The sequence below is a fragment of the Micropterus salmoides genome, unplaced genomic scaffold, assembly GCF_014851395.1.
Source record: "Micropterus salmoides isolate LMB-PRFRI ecotype aquatic unplaced genomic scaffold, ASM1485139v1 Ms_hic_scaffold_10, whole genome shotgun sequence".
In the NCBI taxonomy this organism is placed as follows: domain Eukaryota; kingdom Metazoa; phylum Chordata; class Actinopteri; order Centrarchiformes; family Centrarchidae; genus Micropterus; species Micropterus salmoides.
The window spans coordinates 6,820,199-6,838,934 of NW_024040041.1; the positions used below are offsets into that span (position 1 = coordinate 6,820,199).

At 41.2% G+C, this 18,736-nt stretch overlaps 1 protein-coding gene across 1 annotated transcript; it reads right to left on the reverse strand.

The window, feature by feature from the left end:
* Nucleotides 1-7,613: 7,613 nt before the first annotated feature.
* LOC119882676 (NACHT, LRR and PYD domains-containing protein 3-like) lies at nt 7,614-16,774 on the reverse strand. Its single transcript, XM_038692846.1, has 9 exons — nt 16,322-16,774; nt 16,112-16,210; nt 11,978-13,850; nt 11,703-11,876; nt 11,221-11,394; nt 10,682-10,855; nt 10,426-10,599; nt 10,269-10,315; nt 7,614-10,099 (listed from the first exon to the last, which is right to left on the reverse strand). The coding sequence occupies exons 1-9, from the start codon at nt 16,620-16,622 to the stop codon at nt 9,549-9,551; spliced, it is 3,567 nt and encodes a 1,188-aa protein (XP_038548774.1). The 5' UTR covers nt 16,623-16,774; the 3' UTR covers nt 7,614-9,548.
* Nucleotides 16,775-18,736: the final 1,962 nt, after the last annotated feature.

Genomic DNA, 18,736 nt, shown 5'->3' on the forward strand with positions numbered 1-18,736 from the left:
AAGACAATCTATCTCGCTAATCCATTTAAGACTAATTCCTTGTTACTTTTTCCTCCCATGTCTTTCCGACTCTGTTGTTTGGAAGGAGCAGAGCCAATAAAATCCATAATGTTAATCACCATAATAATGATAATATTAAATGGTTAGATTTATGCTTTAAAGGGTGCAATGTGTACGATATGGCCAGGATAGTAGTTTAAAACATTCAAAAAATAAACCAACATTATTAGCAGAATGCGAAGACATAACAGTTCTGGCGTTATGTCAAGACCTCTATGTATTGTGTTGCAGAGATATCTACTGAAGTTAGCATCCTAACCAGTTTTTAAAATGATAATGAGACATATATAGCCTATATTGCCGTAATTTTCAACACATTCTTCTGTCAGTCCTGTTCAGAGCCACTGTAAATCACGTTATTACTGTATTCCCTGTCGTCAAACTGGCCTCCGTTGATCTCGCAGGCTGTGTTCTGTCCAGATCTCGCCCTGTTCAGTTGGAGGCTGTTGAACCTGGTGCAATTGCTGCTCACCCCTCTCTGGTTCTGGTGCCAATTCCAGCGCCTCCAATCATTGACGTTCCCTGCTGGGGCCCCCTCGCCATAGGCCTGAAATCTTCCTCCTTTGCGCTTCCAAAGCTCCTGTGCTAAATGTGCAAACACCCATAATAATAATAATAATAATAATAAATTTTATTTATAATGCACTTTACATTTCAGGGAAATCTCAAAGTGCTACAACAACAAGGGGTTAAAAACAGTTTCAGAAAATAACAATCGCAATAAAACACCGTAACAAAAAATTTAAAACCATGACTGTTAATAGTCCCCCAGTACTGCAAGCTCCCAGTACAGACAGAGTTAATACACAGCTAATAGGACTAATAGTCCCTGCATTGCTAACTGGCAATGGCATCTACGGTCAACAGAAGTTAGCAGTTACTCTGGTGATATTCTGCCCCTTTTTGTTTGGAATATGAATTGAACAGTTGGCCAAAGTCTTGCAAACTTGCAATTCTTCCATATAGCACCTTCAATGTTTGTATTTTCAAACAGTGTGCTTCACGGATTCAAGGATTTGACGATAAGAAAGTTTAGTTTAGCAAACATTAACGCTGTCAAACACAAGTTTGGCTGGAGTTGCTGATATGTAAACCACAAACTAAACTCACACATACTGGCAATTTGCCCCATTTCTCCCACAGGGTGGATGCTCCAGACCTGAGCAGGTATCTTTCTAACATGCTGTGTTAATGATTAGGTTAATGTAAGACATTACTACTGTAGTTAGTATGTTAGTTAGCCAAGTATGCTAATGTTTGTGGTTTAGGCTACCTTATAGCGGTTAAATCAGCCCTTACACTTTTGCTCTTGTGTTTTGGAAAGGCTAAACATTTTACAGAGTATCCGTCTTACTACAGCCCCATGCACACAGCTTCATCATGTGGAAAAATGCCTGTTGGGCCTCATCACTAAGCTCAATTATAGCTTAGTAAAAGTCTCTGTTCAGAGGTTTATTTCATTTTATATTACTCTATTTTATTTCCCACCACTGGATTAATGCATGCAGAAGTGTTGGGAATATGTTAAGACATATTATATTTTGGCTGCCTCATGACTTCACTCACATGTCATCTTCTATCACCCTGTCCTCCCTCTTTCTACAAACGCTCATACAGAGACACTGTTAGAACAAAGAAAAAAGGGACATTTCTGTGTGGCCACCCTGTAGATGAGTTGTGGCCTGTAAAAATGAAAGGAACACCCAGGTCCAGAATTGGGGGTGACAAGACGCAGCTTCTTGTCACCCTGCTAACACTTTTACTGCAGATCCAATCATCTTTGATTCGTCTGATCAGACTCATCTCACATCTCCCTCCCTCTATTCTGACCTCATTCAGCTTTCTCTCTCGCTTTGAGTCTCTCTTGTCTGTTTGAACTGCACATATTGCAGATGCAAACCCAAAGCAGCAAATTGCAGACAAGCCCAAAATGCTCTCTGTGTTTGCTATTTATGTATCTCTGAATGACCTGAATATAGTATTTTTTTTCTGCGTAAATTCATTTCTGGTGTTTCTGGGAAATCTTCTCAGCAGTCAGTCCCCCAAAAACGATAATGTCTTAGTGTGGATATGGGTAAAAAAAATAATATTGAGCAGGATGATCACAAACAGTCTATGACAATTGCTGTGGATTGTAGTTTGATATCATTGTTCATCATTGTTTCGATTGGCTGACTCAGACTTGCGAGTCTACCAGAGCCGACCAGGAGATCGCACCAAAACAGGAAACACAAGTTTGAATTTATCCAAGTGGGCTTTAATTGAGTAAATATTCCTTTGGTGGAATGGAACACATCATTGAAGATATTTGAGATGAACCTTGACTTTTTTGAAAGTTTACTGGAGTACTTATGTTGCCAGGGATCAAAAGTTTCTTTTGTATGGTATACACCACAAATTACATGACAGTGCCTCCAGTCTCTTGCTCTGCAATTTGTGCACTGATTCGTATCTCTTTTTAGGTAGTTATGTGGTAAATCCTCCTGCCCAGAGGTGGGTATATGCTGTGTACAAGCGACCTCAGGGGAAATATATCAGTTAAGTCAGGCTAAATAAATGAGCAAAGAATTTATGCCAAAAAGTGACACATCAGAGGGATTTTGCAAAATCTAATATATTTTTTTGTAGATTTCAGGGTTGTGGCCAACTGTAATTTCACCATTATGGGTCATTGTATAACTAAGCTTCCTTTCTGCTCAAAAATTTATCGTTATAGGTACAGACACATTAAAAATGTATATTGCAAAGGCATAAAAGCTAGCTCTCAGGCTATGAAATGGCAGCAACAACTATTGCTCCCTGAGGAGAGTATGCAACTCTATGCATGCGTGTATCTTTCTTAAACTTCATCCCAGCTTTTAAGCCCAAAAACACTGAACCCATGTTGAATTATTTGCTCCATATTTTAAAGGTCTCAGCTGAAATCCCTCCCGTTGAGCAGCGCCACTACAGGTAATGAAAAGAGGTAGTAAATACGACTGGATGCTTTCCCCCACTTTGTAATTAGATCACTCAATCATTTGCTGCAGACCTTTGCCTTGCTGGGGGCTTAGAGAGAGAGACGTGTCTGTGTGCAGTGTGTTGTGTGAGGGCATTTGTGCGCGTGTGTATATTTAGCATGTGCTTCTGTGCAATGAAAGTGTGGCTGCATGTGCAAGCTTGCATATAATCTAATGATACATGAGAATTTACAGCCATGTGTTACTGGATTCAAACAGGAAAGAATCCTACTGAGACACTGGCTTGTTTAAATGTAGCTTAGATTTGCTGAAATGTATTAAGATGTGTATTGAATTTGTGTCAGAAGAAGAGATGCATGCCGCTAATTTCCCCATTGTAACATGACTCAGGATCACTTCCATCAAACAAATGCTGCTATGCTTTTGCTAATGCTCTCAATACTGTTCAGAGAATTGTTTCTACACCATCGAAAGTGGAAGGCTGAGAGTAATTGAACAAGTAATTACATGCATTCTTCTTTTTTACTTCAGCTGTACTTTGTATGATCTGCCCAATGATAGTTTGACATTGTGAGAAATGCATTTATTCACTCTGTGGTTAGAGGGGAGTTAGATGGGAAGATTGATACCACTCTTATGTCTGTGCGGTAAACACGAAGCTATTGCCAGCGGCAGGTTAGCTTAGCTTAGCACAAAGACTGGACACAGTTAGGAAGATAACAATAACCGCTTACAAGCTAATTAACATGTTATATCACGTTTGTTTAATCAGTACAATAACCGCTCGGACCACTTGCCAGGCAACCAGCAGAGACTCCAGGACTTTACTGGTCCTGGCCAGGAAATAGTCTGGCACATTACCCCCTGTAAATCAGTAAATTGTTGTTTTTAAACTTTGGTTTCTGTACGGCTTAAATCAATAAAATATAAAGTAGTTTGTAAGTGGGCTTTAGAGGTGAACCCCCTGTTCTTTATACTAAGTTAAGCTAACCAGCTGAGTGTAGTTTAAATCTTCTTCTAACTCTTGGAAAGAGCGCAAATGAGCACATTTCCCAAAATGTTAAACTATTCTCTCTCTCTTTTTTTGTTTTGTTTTACTACTGGCGAGGTCTGTGCGAGAGATTGAGCTGGGCCTCACCACACACAGTTAAGAGCTCATGCCATGCATCGTATCCCATTAAGCCCTTACTAACTGATAGCCTTCATATTAGCCTGATGATTGCGAAAGACTGTTTGGTGAACATCTGCTCTACATACTGTCATTACAGTTATTATTAATGAATAAAGACGTCCAGAACGGCATCATTTGATTGATTGTATTTGCCCCGTCTTTTTCATAAAGGACTCTGGATGAGGATGGAAGTGTTATTTATTTGGGAATTACATGGTGTGTGGCAGAGGATTGATTGGATTTATCAGGTGAAATGCACACGGCTGTATCAACAATGAAAGAAAGGAAGGTGGGGAAAGACTGATGAGTGAGTGGAGGACAAGGAGATCCTGAGCAGATATGAAGTAAACAGGTTCTGCAGATAACATGCACATACTGTACTAAACTGGATAACCATGCCTTTTTCACCAGTGTCTCTTAAATTGTAAGTAGAGAGAATACAAGGACATTTTAATTCACACTGACTCAGTCATCATCAACTGTACGGGGTCGTGGCTGGAGTTAATCGGGCGCGGCACACCCCGGACAGGTCGCCACACATATACAAAAACCACTCACACCTAAGGACAAAATTTATTCTTTCATGCCACACACACAAAATATAATTAAGCGCAGGCCTATATTGGGAGCACAGATTGGAGTATGTTCAGAGAGGCCGCCGCCCAGGAGAGCCACATCATTCTTGAGGAATATACACCATCAGTGACATCAGCAAATGTGTTGATGATGTGGTGACCACTAAAACAATAAAATCATTCCCCCAATCAGAAGGCCTGGATGAATGGAGAGGTGAGGGATCCATCCAGAGCCAAAAAAGCTGCTTTTCAGTCGGGTGATAAAGAAGCTTACAGCTCCGCCAGAGCGAGACTGAAAGCTGACATCAAGGAGGCGAAGTGGAGACATCAGCAGAGACTGGAGAGAGACCTTAACACCAGCACCACCAAACATATGTGGCAGGCCATCAAAAACATCACAGGCTACAAAAGCTGGTGCTCCCCCATCATGTGTGAGGCCACATTACCTGATGAACTTATCACCTTTTATGCTCACTTTGTCAGTCACTTTTTCACAGCAGATGTGAGGAGAGTCCTGCTGAGAGTGAAAATGAGTAAATCAGCTGGGTCTGATAACATCCCTCGTCGTGTACTAAAAACCTGTGCCAATCAGGTAGTTGATGTTATTACTGACTTTTTCAACATCTCACTGCCTCGGGAGAGGGTTCCCACCTGCTGTCTGAATGACTACCACCATGTGGCACTCACCCCCATTCTGATGTAGTGCTTTGAGAAACTTCAGCACATAAAAAACAACATCCCAGCCGGCCTGAACCCTCACCAGTTTGCTTTCAGAACCAACAGATCCACAGAGGATGCTATCTCCACTGCCCTCCATTCAGCCCTCACACACTTTGAGAAAAACAACACCTACATCAGAATGCTGTTTACGGATTTCAGCTCAGCACTTAACACAATCTCCCCATGAAGCTGATCAGCAAACTCAGCATTCTGGGTTTAAATTCAACACTCTGCAACTGGATATTGGATTTCCTCACAAACAGACCCCAGTCAGTTTGGATTGGTGGACACACCTTATCCACTCTAGTGCTCGACACTGGAGCCCCCCAGGGATGTGTGCTCAGCCCCCTCCTGTTCACGCTGTACACCCACGACTGCATCCCCCAACATGGAAAGAACTCTGTTGGGAAGTTTGTGGATGACATCACCATCATTGGCCGGATTTCAAACAACGGTGAGACTTCATATAGGGAGGAAATTCTTAATCTTAAAAGAGTGGTGCTCAGAGAACAACCTACTGCTCAACGTCAGCAAAACCAAGGAGCTGATCATTGATTTTAGAAAGGAGATAAAGACACACACTCCTGTCTACATCAGGGGAGCTGAGGTGGAGCAGGTGAACAGTTTCAGGTTCCTGGGAATCAGCATCACGGAGAACCTGACATGGTCATCTCACATCTCCATGCTGGTGAAGAAAGCTCAGAAACCACTATATTTCTTGAGGAAGCTTAAGAAATTTCCACGCCAAGTTCTTGTCACCTTGTCAGAAGAGCAATAGAAGCATCCTGGCTGGAAACATCATAAGCCCTCCGGTCCAGGACCAGAGGGCTCTGCAGCGGGTGATTAAAACTGCTCAGAAGATCATTGGTACCCATCTCCCGAGCATCAGTGATATCGGTGAGGTGTGGTGCCTACACAGAGCCCAGAGGATACTAAAGGACAGTACCCACCCAGCCACAGCCTGTTCACCCTGCTGCCTTCTGGGAAGAGTTTCTGGAAGGAAGTTTCTGCTGCCACACAACCAGACTTTACCATTTTTTACAATTGATTCTGTATTAAGGTATATTGTCTGCTATGTAGCAGAAGGGAGTTACAAAGTCAATTTCACTCTATAACTTGTTATATTCCGACAATAAACCTACCCACCTACATGTATACACCCCGAACATTCCACTTTTTGCATTGCATTTTCTGAATTTGCATCTGGGGTGAATATAAACAGCAGCAACCAGATGATACTATGAAAGTTTCATCTTCACAATAAACAGTCTGACATCTGGGAAACAGAGTCCATCTTGACTGAGTTTGTGCACCAAGCATCATCGATGTAAAACACACCAGTGAGAGTCCATCTCCTCTCATCTTTAACATAGACCACCTGCCGAGTGCTTGAACCGGGATGTTGATGGTGCAGGTGTCTGGGCCAAACATATGTAAAAAGAGAATGTGTAGTGAGAGCAGTACTTTTGGTAGCAGTGGTAGAAGCTTTGGTTAGGTGTACCTAGGTGATTGCTTAACGGGGTTACCTTGGGAGTATTTGAAGTAGCATTTGTTTTGGCAAAAAAAAGGTTGCAAACACAACAATGACACATTATCACCACATGAACACATATTACTGTGTTAGCGGTGCATCATTAGCATTCATTTGGAGTTGTGGTTCTGGTCATCTGGCATATATTTACTCTACTTTTACTGTTGCACTGATTTGGTTTCCACCATCTCTTAACAGAAGTACCTATTCTTTAGCTGCTAAATGCTTCACTATGTTCAGCACCTAGTAGCTAACTTTGTCTGTCTGCTGCTTGATTATGGGCAGGTAGTGTACAGTCGGTTTGTCAGAGTCTTTTTCACTGAAATGAGCAGCCTGCTGTGGCTGGATAAGGGGTTGATGAGAGCAGAGTTTGCATGGTGGAAAAACCAAAACAATCAGTTAAAAGAGGCTAAAAAGTTCTGTAGAGCTGTTGCAAATATGTGGACGATAACTTGCTGCAGGGTGATCAACATAAACGACACCTTTCATATTACACATAATAATCTGATTGATTGTTACTATAAAAAAGTACCTATTAGGTTACCTGAAAAGTAATGAGACATTGTCATGTGTGTGCGGCAGACTCTAATGTAGACTACAGTTCTCAGTAGTCAGCACATTCTGAAACCAAATGTGATTGAAGTTGTGTATTGTAAGAATATAAGAAAGCTTTGTTGCAAACATTTACTTTTCAAACAGAACTACAACTGGATTAGTTGAAATTAGTTGACACTATTGACCCTAACTTTGTCTGGCTAACCAGAATGCACTCCTACTGCCTGCATCCACCAGTGCTGGCAAATCCCTGCTGTGGTATTGTGAAAAACAGAGACAGTGTGCATCACGCAGTGAAATAAGTATCCTGCTTCGCTGGCCTCTACCTGCATGGGGTGAATGCACATCACAAAGCATATGCTGATTGACAGGCCAGTTTCTCCTCCAGACTTTATGCTAGAGCAGTCTTCTCAGTTTTTTGTTCCACATGTGAAGGTGATAATTACAATGTTACATGAAAATTGAAAGATAGGCCATTGACCGAGGAACCCAGTGAGGCATGTAGCCTACAGTTGATAAGAAGGTAATGACATGTGATCAAAATGTCCTTCTAAGTTGAATGAAAATGCAACCTGTTGAATTTACCATGTACCATTGGCCAGTGATTATATCATCCTAAGGGGTATATATTGCTTTAAAAAATAATAAAATGATTTTATACATGTGTGTCTAGATGTATATAGCCTATATATAATTAACTGATTATGCATTAAAATGCAGAGACAGAAAAAGAGGACAAAATGTTCCAGTGTAATGTGCTACAAAGAGTATTTTACACAAGAGTTTTACATAATAATATTTTTTTTTGAAGATTCTTCTGTTTGTTCACTAATACTTAATTAATATTAACAGTTGTTTAAAAAATCTATCACTTCAAAACATTTCGAACCAAACATTCACAAGTTTGAATGCGGTGTTTGGTGGCTTGCCTCCATTAAAAGTTGCTCGCCTACACCTTTTTAGATCTTTAGATGACAGCGTCATCTGGTGGTGAAGAGCATCTAATACATCCTTTGACTGTATCTGAGGTACACAAGAATCCAAGAATCCAAAGAAACCCAGGATCCACAGTAGCTTCCACACTGCACTGAGCACCCAGGACTCATGCAGGATACAACAAAATATTTCGCACCCTTTTATATGACTGAAACCTTTCCTCTCCCTTGACAGCTTTGTAGGTTAAATGCTGGATTTCTTTGTACCTTTAAACATCGGGAAAAGTCATGATTTTGATGATTTAAACCACAAATATTACACAAACTATAAACACTAAAAGCAAATTAATTTCTATATGTCCCTTGTGACATTCAGGTCCTAAGTAAACACTATACATCTTATTTCTCATATGATATTTTGACATTCTCTATTGTATAAGAAATATAACATCTCTTATTTACTTAAATAAAAAATCTGTCCTCCTTGCCTCATGGTCGGTCGTGTCTAGATGGTAACCCTTGACTTGCAAAACTCTTGTGAGATTTGTTGGCATTATTTCTGCACCTTCAGAAACCAGAAAGCTGCTGCCCCGTGTAAAACAAAAAGTCAACGTTGACCTAATTATTTTAACCCAAACCTTGATCTAAACCTAACCATACAATACAACCTATAACAACAATGCTACCCTTACCTTTTCAGTTCCCCATCACGATATCACACCTTGCTTGTCTTAGAAAAACCGTGTGTGCACATTTAGACATATGCTTGTGTGACATTGCACAGTCTCATTGCATGGAAAATGTAGCACTAATACAGATCTTCTTACATATTTATTTATTATGTGAAGCTGGCAGGTGGATTAAGTTACCTTTGGAAGGACCCAGTCCAGCTGTTTCCCCCTGTTTCCAGCCTTTGTGCTAAGTTAAGCTAACTGTCAGCTAGTCATAGAGTCCAGTCTTCATTTCTAACACTCTGCAAGAAAGCGAATATTTTCCAAAATGTCAAACTATTCCTTAAAGCAGCTGTCTATAGTCAGCAGTTTAAGTGTTTGGATCTCCCTCCCCCATCTGACACAGGGTTATTGAGCAGTTTAACCCAATCCAGAACCCAGGGTAGACGGGTTCAGTGAATCTGGAGTAGAAGGTGTAGAGGTGTGTCAATGTGTCCGAGGAAACTCTGTAAAAGGACAGCGTGCCGGCAGGCCAGTCCAGATACACCGCTACTCTGGTAGAGTCAAGGGGGTGGAAATATATTTCTGTTAGAATTTTATTGTGACAAGTATAGTATCCGTCATCAGTGCACTCTAGACTCCAGGACTTTTCATTCCATCCAAGACAGAAGTCAACAGCTTCTCCGCGTCTACTGATTCCTCTGTAAGTCACTGCAACCCAAGTCTTTCCATCCCACTCTACTTCCCAGTAACAGCGACCACTCAAACCCTCTCTGCACAGTAGCTGGAACCAGTCATCAAATCGCTCAGGGTGATCTGGATATGGCTGCTCCTCGCTCGCCCGTGTCACTTTTCTGTTTTCATCAGACAGAATGAGGTCTCGGTGTGCTGTGTTTGGGTCCAGTGTGAGTTCACAGGAATCTGATGGAAAGAATAAGTCAGAAATACAAGCAGAAGTTTCAGACCTGCTGTGTTCAGGTGACACGCTTTCTTTTTATGGTTCCCATATGACCTTGGATTGAATGAACAAATTACACCTTCATGAAGGGTCAGTTTAAACAGAAATCTATGCAACTAAATATACACTTACACTTCTTCAGGCCAGATTTCAACCAGCGCACTCCACTGGGGTCCACCCTGGAAAAAGACTTATCATTTATAATGTTTTAATAATATTCCTTAACCTGACACAGTGACAGGGACAGTGTTTGGGATCTGTTCGCCATCTTCCTGCTGGCTGCCCATACCTGAGAGTATCCAGTCTCCAGTTTGGATCCTTCAGTCCTGCTGAGAGCAGCATCACTCCTGAGTCTCCTGGATGATTGTAGCTCAGGTCCAGCTCTCGCAGATGTGAGGGGTTGGAGCTCAGAGCTGAGGCCAGAAAAGAACAGCCCTGTTCTGTGACCAGACAGCCTGACAGCCTACACACAAACACATACAAGTGTTTTGCTGATTTTCACTGCACATTTTTACCAATTATGAAACTAATTCAGGAATTCTGACCTGAGGGTTTCCAGTCTACATTGTGGACTCTCCAGTCCAGCAGAGAGAGCCTTCACTCCTGAATCCTGCAAGTCGTTGTTACTCAGGTCCAGTTGTTTCAGACAAGATGACTGTGAACTAAGAGATGAGGCCAGTGCTTCACAGCTCATCCATGACAGCTTGCACAAATTCAGCCTTAAAGAACATGGAAGTAGAAGATTTTTTACAAAAGATAAGATATTTTTTAATATCTACCCTATTTTGTATTTTATGTGATAATTGCAGGTGATCACAAATCACAACAAACTCTATTGTGCCTAATAGTTTTTGTTGTATTTGTCCAGGCCTTAAAATGTTCACTAAAAAGATTTTTGCTATCAATGTAATACAATGGGAGTTTGTTACTCCGGCTGAGGACGCTGGGGCAGTGGAGGCACCACGAATAAACATAACATTTGTTCTACAAAGTTGTTTGGATGAAGGCTAAGCCAGCTGGATTCAAGTTCATTTGAAAACTGACTCTGCCTCTGTTTGTGGTGTTCACAGCACTGAATTCTGACCTGAGAGACTCCAGTGTACAGTGTAGACTGCCAAGTCCAGCAGAGAGCAGCTTCACTCCTGAGTCCTGCAGGTCGTTGTTACTCAGGTCCAGCTCACGAAGATTAGAGGTCTTGGAGCTGAGGACTGAGGCCAGAGCTTCACAGCTTCTCTCTGCGAGGTTACAGTCACTCAACCTGAAGAAGGTAAAAAACATTTTAACAAGTGTTGCTTTAGATAGGTTTAGCTACTTCAGGTTTGGAAGTCTGATGGGTTTTTATCTGTGGCGATGATATTAATGATGGAAATTCACTACCAACAAGCACATCATGAGTTCAGTCTTTTCATTGTATTTGTTGAAGAAAAATATATAACTTTAGCCTTTAGCCTTTAAACATTGTATGTAAGCAGATGGAGCTCTAGCTAAATCTTGAATTTAGAGCAAACAGACATGATAAAAAAAATGACCATTTTTTGAAATCACAATTAAATAAAGTGAGCTGACCTGAGGGATTCCAGTCTACAGTGGGGATTCTCTAGTCCAGCAGAGAGCAGTTTCATTCCTGCATCATTAGGGTTGTTGCTGCTCAGGTCCAGCTCTCTCAAATTAGATTGATGGGAGCTGAGAACTGAGGCGATGGCTTTAAAGCCTCTGTCTGACAGATTACAGCCACTCAGCCTGATGAAGATTAATAGTGGAAGACAAGATTTTTTAAATTATTCCCATTCTTGCACTGAATTCATAACATTTGATATTATTACTGTGATACATCTACATACAGATATGTACTGGAGGCTTGAAACACTGGCAGCAGCCTTAGAAGGCCCTCCTCTGTGGCACAGTATTTCTTTAAGTCAAACACATCATGCTGTTTTTCTGACGACCTTAAGATGAAGACCAGAGCTGACCACTGAGCAGGAGAGAGATATCTTTTGGCGATACATCCTGAACTCAGGTACTGTTGGATCTCCTCCAGCAGAGAATGATCATTCAGCTCATTCAGACAGTGAAAGAGGTTGATGCTTCTCTCTGGAGAGGGATTGTTCTTGATCTTCTCCTTGATGTACGTGCTTGTTTCCTGATTGCTGTTTGAGATAATTCTTCTCTGTTTTAGTAGGTCTGCCAGGAGATCTTGATTGCTCTGCAATGAAAGACCCAACAGGAAACGGAGAAACAAGTCCAGGTGTCCATCTGGACTCTCTAAGGCCTTGTCGATAGCAATCCTATGGACCTCTGTTACAGATGTTTTGCTGAGAAGCATCCCCAGACTTTTAAACGTTGGTTGGGATTCAGCCATCACATTCTTGTTGCTGTTAATGAGCGACAGCGCCACATGAAAAGCAGCCAGAAACTCCTGAATGCTCAGATGGACAAAACTGAACAGTCTGCCCTTATCCTTGTCCTTCTTCCTCCAGCTCTCCTTTCTAAAGATCTGTGTGAACACCCCAGAGTACACAGATGCTTCATTGAGATAAATCCCACTCTCTTTTAGGTCTTCCTCATAGAAAATCAGGTTTCTCTTCTCCAGCTGGTTAAAAGCCAGTTTTGCAAGTGACTGAATATACTGGATGCTCTTTTTTGTGCCATACTTCTCTTTTGTCTGCCTCATCTGAACCACCAGGAAGTATGTGTACATCTCGGTCAGAGTCTTGGGAAGCTCTCCTCTCTCACTGCTTTTCAACACATCTTCCAGAACGGTCGCAGTGATCAAACAGAAGATTGGTATGTGGCACATGATGTGGAGGCTTTGTGATGTCTTGATGTGGGAGAGGATTCTGCTAGCAGCCTGCTCGTCATGACTGAATCTTTTGGTGAAATAAAGCTCCTTCTGTGGGTCATTGAACCCTCTCACCTCTGACACCATGTCAACAAATTCTAGAAAGATCTGACTGGCTGCTGCAGGTCGTGTAGTTATCCAGAGACGAGCAGAGGGAAGCAGAGTCCCCTTAATGAGGTTCGTCAGCAGTCCTTCTACCCTAGCCGACTTTGTCACATCAATGGTGTTTTTTTCTTTGGCAGTGAAGTCTAGTTGAAGGCGTTTCTCATCTAGTCCATCCAACACAAAGAGAAGTTTAACTTTACTCTTGTCATAGTTGGTGTTTCCTGACATCTGTAGTGCTGTGAAAATGTAATTAAGAGCCTCCTCTGTGATCTCCTTGGTTTCCATGATACATTTATGAATTAGCTTGGCGAGAGAAAACCTTTTTCCCTTCAGTAAATTCAGCTGGCGGAAGGTGAAGGGGAATATGAGATGCACATCTTGATTGGCTCTTCCTTCAGCCCAGTCGAGGATGAACTTGTGCACAAGAAATGTTTTCCCAATTCCTGCAATCCCATTGGTCAGCACGGTCCTTATGGGTCTGTATTTTCCAGAATGGTGTTTGAAGATATCGCTGGGTTTGACTGATACCTCGGTTGCTGCTAGATTTCTTGATGCCCTCTCGATCTGCATGACCTCGTGTTGCCTGTTAATTTGCATGTCGCCTCCGTCTGTGATGTAGAGCTCTGTATAAATATCATCCAGAAGTTTTTTATCCTCCATTTCTGATAGTCCTTCTTGTACACACACAAACCGATTCTGAAGATTGGATTGGAGCATTTGTTGGTATGATGTGATTGGCTGTGCAGGCTTTGGTATTGGCACCATGAAATCTGTACAGAACAAACACATGGATGACACACTATTCTTGGTTGTTCAATGTTTTTTTCCAAGCAGGTCTAAAAGTGTTTCCTCGTGTTCTGAATGCCCTCTCTCTCTAGATACACTGCTCAAAAAAATAAAGGGAACACTAAAATAACACATCCTAGATCTGAATGAATGAAATAATCTCATTAATTACTCCTTTCTTTACATAGTTGAATGTGCTGACAACAAAATCACACAAAAATTATCAACAGAAATCAAATGTATCAACCCATAGAGGTCTGGATTTGGAGTCACACTCAAAATCAAAGTGGAAAACCACACTACAGGCCGATCCAACTTTGATGTAATGTCCTTAAAACAAGTCAAAATGAGGCTCCCTACAATGCCTGGGCATGCTCCTGATGAGGTGGCGGATGGTCTCATGAGGGATCTCCTCCCAGAGCTGGACTAAAGCATCCGCCAACTCCTGGACAGTCTGTGGTGCAACGTGGCGTTGGTGGATGGAGCGAGACATGATGTCCCAGATGTCCTCAATTGGATTCAGGTCTGGGGAACGGGCGAGCCGGTCCATAGCATCAATGCCTTCCTCTTGCAGGAACTGCTGACACACTCCAGCCACATGATGTCTAGCATTGTCTTGCACCGCTACCTCCGCCTTTGTGCAAGGAGGAGCAGGAGGAGCACTGCCAGAGCCCTGCAAAATGACCTCCAGCAGGCCACAAATGTCCATGTGTCTGCTCAAACGGTCAGAAACAGACTCCATGAGGGTGGTATGAGGGCCCGACGTCCACAGGTGGGGGTTGTGCTTACAGCCCAACAATTGCCAAGATTGGCAAATTCGCCACTGGCGCCCTGTGCTCTTCACAGATGCAGAGGTAGCGGTCCAGCTGCTGGGTTGTTGCCCTCCTACGGCCTCCTCCACATCTCCTGATGTACTGGCCTGTCTCCTGGTAGCGCCTCCATGCTCTGGACACTACGCTGACAGACACAGCAAACCTTCTTGCCACAGCTCGCATTGATGTGCCATCCTGGATGAGCTGCACTACCTGAGCCACTTGTGTGGGTTGTAGACTCCGTCTCATGCTACCACTAGAGTGAAAGCACCGCCAGCATTCAAAAGTGACCAAAACATCAGCCAGGAAGCATAGGAACTGAGAAGTGGTCTGTGGTCACCACCTGCAGAACCACTCCTTTAGTGGGGGTGTCTTGCTAATTGCCTATAATTTCCACCTGTTGTCTTTTCCATTTGCACAACAGCATGTGAAATTGATTGTCAATCAGTGTTGCTTCCTAAGTCGACAGTTTGATTTCACAGGAGTGTGATTGACTTGGAGTTACAGTGTGTTGTTTAAGTGTTCCCTTTATTTTATATATATATATATATATGTGTGTGTGTGTGTGTGTGTGTGTGTGTGTGTGTGTGTGTGTATATATATATATATATATATATATATATATATATATATATTTTTTTTTTTTTTTTTTTTTTTTTTTTTAAATGCCCACACTTAAAGGAGGAGCAAAAAGCCTGCTGTCATGGAGAGGGATTAGGACCACCAACAAATCAAACAAATGAGAGTAACGACACACACTTTCAGACGGTTTCTCCTCTAAAAACAAAGTTTTATGAGGCTAATGGGAAACCAAAATATTGGACAAATTGAAATTTAGATCTGATGATGGCGGTAGATGAAATGTCACCAACATAACCAACAATTCATCCTAAGGACATGAGCATCTGTACCAACTTTCATGGAAATCCATCCAATACACTTTCCCCCAAAGCCATTAGGATACTAGTTGTGAAAATCATGAATGTCTGTTCGTTCTGTGCCAATCCATCCAGCACATGTTGAGAAATTTCATTCTGGACCAAAATTACTGAACACTACAGACAAATGTGCATACACACATTGCCATCCATAAAGCCATGCTGCTAGCATGGCAAAAAATAAATTCCACTATCAAATAATATTTCAGGCGCTGTTTGATTATTCTAAAAGGTGTTTTTTTGAGGTGTTAACCAGTTGAATCTATAATAACAATATTAATATTCTCACTTTAAGTATAATCTAAAATTGACAGAAATGAGTTAAGCTGCATTATAAGACACACCAGAATTACTAGGAGCTGACAGTTTCCCAAAAACCTGAACACTTGGTTCATTTTGAGGCAATTTTGAATGAATCCACACAAAGATAATGGGTAACATGTGTGACAGCAAGACAGCTGACGTGGCAGCATAAGTTCATCAAACAAGTTTTACCTTCACTTTGACTGTCTGTAGGGAAAAGTTGAGGAGACATGGCTTGTGATTTAATTGGGGAAGATTCTCTGTTTTCTGAACTCCCCACATCACCAACATCTACAGCAACAGAGACAGAATGAAAGACTGAGAAATGATACAAGGGCTTCAACACAAGTCAACCAGTCAACAGCTTTTACATCTCATCAATATCCCATTCCCATAACGTACCTTTTGGTGCTGAGGTGATGTTTGGTAATCGCTGCACCAGATCATTTCTGTTGATCTTCATTAAAACCTTTCTGGTCACCTCCAGAGCTCCATAAGGGCCATAGATCTGAATGATCTGAACAACGGTGTCCTGCCTGTCTGCCTTCTCCAGCCGGCTCACAGGGATGGCTGGGTAGTCTTCGAGATGTGGGATGAGAGTGTGCATGATGTCCGCCTGCTGGAGGAGCCATTTCAGCTGCTTGAATTCCTCCTCCATCAGGTCCTCCATGGTTATCCAGAGTGTCTCCTTAAGTGAGGTCATTGTGACTGATAAAAACAGCAGTCAATTTTTTACACAAAAGACTCAAGATTCAAGATGAATTATGCCCCATCTTATAATTGCAAGATATCTATTGATGATAGATATCTAAAATTACTTTGTAAGACACATTTTAGAAGATATCTGCATGCACTTAGTTGTTCTACTATTGGTTCTGTAGACATCCCTTAGTAGACAGTAGACATATATACTTCTTTATTTCCACATTTCCTCAGTAACATTGGACCAATAGATGAGTTCCTTTTTATGCAGCATTGCAGGAGTACAATGTGCGTCACTTTTGCTGTTGCACAGTGGCTTTTACCATCTGAAAAAAGGGAACACCTATAGGTGTTCCCTTTTTTTGTCAGAAAAGGTACAGATTTGTTCTTATTTTTGTTTTAAATCACTTTGCACCCTTTCTGTAGTCAAAAGGTGCACTTCTGGCCTCTTTAAGATCAATATTGTACCTTTGAGGGAACATTCTTGAAAAGTGTACCTGTAAGTACAGAAATGTTCTTGTCTCGTACCTCCATTTTTGAGTGTGTACAATGTAATGCATTTCTACAATAATCTGTCAAGATCCTGTTTTTATGAAGCCCATCACCCTCAGTGTTGGGCAGTAACACGTTACTCATTAATTAATTACATTCCTCAGTGTAAGGGAGTACAATTTGAAACAGGACAAACAGGAAAGATGACCTTACCAGTGCAGTCACTATGTTAAAACATCATCCACTTAAAAAAAAATCCAAGAAACAAGTATATAAAATGGTGTCTGTTGATAAGTAGTGATGGGAAATGCATACAGTACATTCCCATGAAATAGTGCAAAAGGGGCTGCAATATTTGTTTCATCTCAGTGTGATATTTTTATTTAGTTAGTATAGAGTTAGTACCTCTACAGGAATCCATGCATCGCCAAAGTCCAATACTGGTCTATGGGGAGCTGTATCCTGCACTAATCACTTTAAGAAACCTAGAATAAAAATAATCAGATATTGGATTTATCCCCTGTCTTTACTGATGCCCTCAGGTCAGGATTTAGAGGTCAGCTACAGAACAAGAGCTGTACAGTAAGGATGCAGTAGTTGTGACCAACATTAAGAGCTGGATCCTCCAATTCTGCTACAAACACTGTTTTCACTCTTCATTATAAATGCTGTATTGTTTATGAATGAAGTTAGAGAACAGGGATATTCCCTGGTTTAATGTCCATCTTTTCACTTCTGGAATTAGCAAAACAACACAATAAAGTATATGGTACTACTAGTATCTTAACATTCACAGTCATTATTCCTCACTTTCAAAATAGAGCAACACAGCAGGAACAGTGTAGACATAAGACAAAGAAGTGTTATTATAGGCCCTTTTAGTTAATGCATTAACATTTCCCAGCCATTCAGATTCAATCTTTCAAGAATGCATGTTTTTCAAACAAAAATGCACATAGGAAATACAGTATATTTAAGGTGAGAGTGTAAAAAACATACCCTCTAGACACATCCTTTGGCCAAAAAAAAACCTTGTTGATGATCTGTTTCACAGTATTACAAATACTGAGACCATTGATTTCATAATGGCAGAGGTTTGTCAAAAGGAACAAAACTAAGTATTGCACCTTAAATCTTTTAAAAAAAAAATAAATCTTTCTTAACCTTTTCTTTAACCAAGCAGGCTAGAAAGAACAACTTTATAGTGATAGCAGCTTCCTCAATTCATTGACTGTTTATTCAACAGATGTTCATGTTGTTGGACATCTACTGTCAACCAAAACTGGCAGCTTTTGAAAAAGTGACTTATTGAAAAATGTTTCATTGTCAATCACCATAGAATAGATTCCTCAAATTTTCACGACACCACATGTAACATAAGGTATAGCAGTCTATAGCTCCACCTACTTAACAAGGCCATTTGGTATTAGTTAGGTTTTTTAATAATGTTAAATGGAGTCACTTCCCAGACTGTTTGATTAGCTACAGCAAGTGATTTTGATCATTTTTAAATTATGTGCTAGGTAGTAGGCCAAATTAGGAATAATATTCATCCATGTGTCAGCCACTGACAGAACGGTCTGTTCTTTCCTTCAAACAGACCTATCATTCCAGGAAAGGAGA